The sequence below is a fragment of the Chaetura pelagica genome, unplaced genomic scaffold (genome assembly GCF_000747805.2).
Source record: "Chaetura pelagica isolate M959 unplaced genomic scaffold, ChaPel_1.0 scaffold494, whole genome shotgun sequence".
NCBI classification, from domain to species: domain Eukaryota; kingdom Metazoa; phylum Chordata; class Aves; order Apodiformes; family Apodidae; genus Chaetura; species Chaetura pelagica.
The window spans coordinates 21417-26496 of record NW_009952992.1 but is presented as its reverse complement, the minus strand read 5'-3'; the positions used below and the strand labels follow the sequence as shown (position 1 = coordinate 26496).

The 5080-nt window shown below is 58.5% G+C and overlaps 1 protein-coding gene across 1 annotated transcript in view; it reads right to left on the bottom strand.

Moving 5' to 3' along the window:
• LOC104387763 (ephrin type-A receptor 8-like) overlaps positions 1-5075 on the bottom strand; it is a gene marked incomplete at its 5' end in the record, with an annotated part of 16755 nt that extends 11680 nt beyond the window's left edge. The window contains 4 exons of the mRNA XM_009996552.1: positions 919-1081; positions 1604-1728; positions 3675-4010; positions 4987-5075. Coding sequence (XP_009994854.1) covers positions 919-1081; positions 1604-1728; positions 3675-4010; positions 4987-5075 — 713 coding nt within the window. The remainder of the gene's footprint in view (positions 1-918; positions 1082-1603; positions 1729-3674; positions 4011-4986) is intronic.
• Positions 5076-5080: the final 5 nt, after the last annotated feature.

The window sequence follows — 5080 nt, the reverse complement described above, 5'->3', positions numbered from 1 at the left end:
TACCCCTGTGGCCATCACTGTGACTATGGCTCTGGCTATCACTGTGACTGTATCACTGTGACTATGGCTGTGGCTACCACTGTGGCCATCACTGTGGCTATCACTGTGGCTATCACTGTGGCTATCACTATCACCATGGCTATCATAGTGGGGAAGGTCCGGGGACCAGCTCTGCCCCAGGGAAGGTGGAGACCTGGTGACTTCTAAATGAAGCCTCTTGGTTGCTCACTCACTCACCCCTGACCTGTGGCTGCCCTGGACAAAACTGAGAGGAGAAGAGTTGTGCCCAAGCTCTCCCATCCCTCCTGTCCTGCTTGGCTGAGGCACCACCCCAAGCTTTGTCCAACACTCACCTCTTCTTGCAGATGAGCACCACCAGCAGTGCCACGAGCCCAGTGATGAGTGTCAGGCAGATCCAGACAATTGTCATCGTGTCATAGTGGAGAGAGACTGGAAGAAGCAGGGCAGGGAGGGAACGAGCAGGAGTGGGGAGTGCTCTGCTGAGCTCCCAAAATTCAACACCCAGCATGGTCAACATCTCCAAAGGTAAAGCACCATTCCCCAGCCAGCCCCAGCTTGGGAGCTCTCCCGGTGTGCAGTGACCATTTACACACGGGGAAACCAAGGGCAGACCTGGGAAAGCCATGGTGATTCAGCAGACCAGTGCAGAGGGGAGTCTGGAGCCTCAGGCCCTCCCCAGGCCCTCCAGCCCTGACTGCTGCCCTTCCTCCCCCCTCTCTATAGTGCACAAGTGCATCTCAGACAGGCAACTCCAAAGCCCTGCAAGCTGAAACCCCAGATGTGCCTTCAACCTCCCTCCCTGCAGGGCAGAGGAGCCACAGCCACGGGCATCACCACCATCCATCTCCCAGGCTCCCTGTCCCACGTTTCCAGCATCCCACAGCTGCACACCCTCACCTGGCTTCCCAGTTTCCACTTCCACAGTCTGGCTGAACCTCCCGCAGCCCGCGGAGGTGCGAGCCCGGACCTGGAACACGTAGCGGGTCCCGGGTTTGAGCCCAGAGATGGTGGCACTGGTGCCCTTGGACTTCAGGGTCGAGTAGCTCTGCATTTCCTTGTCCTGGGGAAAAGCAACACCAAAAACCTTGCTGCAGCAGCACGGCGATGGGAAGGTCTTCCCAAAGAGTCCTCTGGGCAAGGCTGGCTGGTGGCAGCAGTTGCGTCAGTGGGATTTAAACTGAAGCATCTAAATGAAGGCTCTGGTGGGACCTTAGAGCACCTTCCAGTATGTAAAAGGGCTCCAGAAAAGCTGGGGAGGGACCTGGGACAAGGAAAGGGGGTGAGAGGACAAGGGGGATGGATTAAAACTGGAAGAGGGGAGATTTAGGTTGGACACGAGGAGGAAATTCTTTGGTGTGAGGGTGGTGAGAGCCTGGCCCAGGTTGCCCAGGGAAGCTGTGGCTGCCCCATCCCTGGGGGTGTTGAAGGGCAGGTTGGATGGGGCTTGGAGCAGCCTGGGCTGCTGGGAGGTGTCCCTGCCCGTGCAAGGGATTGATCTAGATGATCTTTAAGGTCCCTTCCAACCCAAACCATCCCATGTTTCTATGAAGTCCACCGGGCTGGGACCAGTCTGTGGTGTTACCTTCTCGTAGTACTTGATCTCGTACTCCAGGATGATGCCGTTGGGCTGGTCTGGCTCCTGCCACAGCAAGGTGACACTGTTCTGGCCCGTGCTCTCCTGGTGGACCACCACCACCTGGGACGGGGCTGGAGATGCAGACAGCAGCATGTGAGGTGCCTGCTGGGAGGGTCCTGCCTGGCTGGGGACAGCAGGACACAGCGGGGAGGAATTGCTACTGGAGCCCCATGCAGGACTCCTGCTTTAAAACCTCTGTGCTCATTAAAGCCATGTGGGGATGAGTGCTGGGGAAGGACTTGTAAACAGGCTTTCATGGACTGGACAGGCTCCAGTAGGATGAAGAGGGAGCACTGTCCCAGCAGTGAAGGCAGGAGGGGACACTGGCATCTTGTGTGACCTGGGGCCTGAAAGGAGAAGGGGCTGCAGGAGATTGTGGAGATCCCTGGTGGAACTCTGACTTCCCCTGCCCCAGCTGGGGAAGGGTGGGAGTGAAAGGGGGAGGTGGAAAGGGGAGATAAAGAAGGCCCAGAGGGGTGATCAGGGACTGAACATCCACCTAAAGGTGCCCTGGGGTGCTCTCCTGCCCTGAGATACTTGTCATCTGCTTGGGCCTGGGTTGGGAGCCTGTGAATTGGTCCTTGTACCTGCTGTGTCCCAACTGGAGCTGCCACAGCTGGAGGACCCAAGTCACCAGCCTCTTTTCCTGCTGGGAATATTTCCCCTGGAAGGATTCCAGAGAGTGCCAGTCATAGGATCCAACCCATGGAAAGGGCCAGGCACACCTGATGACCCCAACTGAGAGAGGAAAAATGGGAAGTGGCAGCTCAGGGGAAGATGGAACTGCAGCTCAAGGGTGTCACTGGAGCAGCACAGAGACCAAAGGAGGCTGCAGGGGCTGCAGCAGAGATGGGGCACCCAGGGATTGAGAGGCAGCAGTTAAAGCTCAGCTCAGCTTTGGGCTGGCTCCTCAGAGAAGCAGAAATCACCATCAGCTAAACCTCCAAACTGCCAAAATTCCCACCCCCGCTGGTTTTGCAGCACCTGCTCAGCATCCAGTTCCCAGCAGAGAGGTTGGGAATGTTCAGCATTTCCCCAGAGCATCCCTCTCCGAGGGGTGATGCTGATGCTGCTCATCAGGGCTTGGGGGGATCATGAAGGAGCAAGACATGAAGACTGAGCAGCTTCCATGTGGGCTCCTTGGAGGGCTGCAGAAGTGCTGTGGGCAGGCATTTGGAACAAAAGGCCCTTGTTCTCCTGCCAGCCATGAGCTAACCCAGCAAGGCTCCCTGTGTTTCTCCTGCTGGCACCACCACCATGAGAGCAGAAGGGACCAAGCATCCTGGAAAGTTCTCGTGGGCTCATTTCCAACTGGGAGGATTAACAAGAGGGGGGCCAGTTCCTGCCCTGTCCCTTCTGCCTCCAGAGTGCCCCATGGAAAGGATCTTGGCTGGGCTCTGCTCTGGGGACATGCCCAGGTGACCCTGGAGCAAAGTCCTGGCCCATCTGGGCTAGAAGATTTTTCAGACCTATTTCCAGGGGAAAGAGCATTTCACAGCAAGGGATTTGCAAAGATGAGACTTTTCCCAGAAAATGCTGCTGTCACCTGCCAGGGCCTGGCATTGGTGTCAGCTAAAAGCAGAGTCTGAAGTGCTGCTTGGCCCTTGGGGAGAGGACAGGAGGCTGGAGGAACAGCCTGAAGGATTCACGCTTCACTTAGTGTTCCTGTCAATCTCTGTGCCCCTGTGTCCTGCAGAAAAGGAGCCTCCACCAGTGGCTACAGGCTGAAGTGGAGGGACAGGAGGATGAAAAAGGGTACCATGGACCAGAGAAAGGTAGGAGCTGCCTTGGGCAGTAGATTCTTTCCAGCACACCCTGCTCTATGACCCCACCTCCAGCAGCAGGGAGGAGAGGGGGTCACATCTCCTGGGGGTCCAATGCCCATCACCAAACCAGCCCTTGGCTCCTGGTGTGAGTTCTGGCTCCTGCAGACACTGGCAGGAGCAACCCCAGAGCAACCTCAGCATCACCCACACTGGCAAAGCCTGGGGAGGGGCGAGGTCCCTGCTCCTCCTACCTGCCTGGTTCGTCGTGACGTTGGCCACAGCAGCTCTCCTGGACTCCAGGCTGAGGTCAGACACGCCGTTGACGGCCTCCACCCAAAAGGAGTAGTTGGTGTGGGCCAGGAGGTTGGTGACTGTCAGTGCTCCCTGCACCAGGCTCCTCTGCTGGGGCACAAAGCGGATCCCGGAGCCGCAGGTTTGGCACTGGGCAGCGCCCGCCCCGCAGCGCCTGCACACCACGTTGTACACCACGTCAGCACGGCCCCCCTGGTCCAGGGGGGGCCCCCATTCCAGTGTCACCGAGGTGCCATTCACACTGGAGATGAGGTTCACGGGGGCGGAGGGGGGACCTGGGAAAAGAAGCAGAGCTGGAGCACGTCGGGACCGACGGAGCTCGGGATCAACGGGGACGTGCACCTTAGGGTGGGTCTTGTACCAGCTTCTCCTGCTGCAGGGAAGGCAGAGCTGCCCTGGTGGGGGGAAATGTCCCCAAACAGAGGACAGCAAAGATACAGAGAGTGCTGGGGGGTGAAATGCCATGGTGTCCTGGATCAGCACACCAACTGCCAGGCAGGCAAAAGCTCTTAGATTTGCTCTGGGGGAAGCAGGAAGCAGTGAGCATGCATGGAGATTCTTAGGGGAAGAGTCAGGGAATTTACAGGCTGGACAGTGGAGATCTGGACCTGCTTATCCAAAGGGAAGGGTAAAGTCACGTTTCCTGGGGAGATTAGCAGTCTTGGGTGGGTATCTCCCAGGGAAACCCAAGCCAGATGTTACTGACTTGTCTTTCACCCTGGTCTCAGCTAGCAGCCCAACACCTTTTTGCCCTCCTGGACCAGCTGCAGAGAGGAGGGCTTCTCCTGGCATGTTCATGACCCCTTTTGATAGCACCAGCCCCCTCAAAGCAGCCCACAGCCAGGAGCTGAGCTGAAGCCCTCGTGCCCACAGACAGCACAGCAACCCTCGTGCTGCCCCGTGGCCCCTGGGGCTCTGACAACCCTGGGCATTTCTGCAGAGGAAAACAGCAGCAGCAAGTGGCCAGCATTGCTGGCTCGTGGGTGAGCAGGCAAGGTCACCATGCTCCAGTGCAGGAGAGGAAGGGAGCAGACTTCAGGCAGGGATGTTTGCAGAGCAGCAGGATGAGGCAGAGGACAGTGAGGAGCTAAGGGGGTTGCAACACAGCGCGGCTAAGGGAGTCTCAGACCTGGAGACCTGGGGTTGAAGGGGCTGCTACAGCTCCCTGGGCAGCAGGCACGGATGCTGGGCTCAGCCTGGGAGCATCTGCTGCCCCTGCAGCAGGGGTGGGCACGGGGGGGCTGTACTCACGGGTGCAGGCAGCTGAGGGGGGGTCCTGCAGTGCCCGGTAGAAGCTGCGGTCGCAGCGGCAGACGCGGGCGGCCCGGCTCTCCGAGTGGCTGTG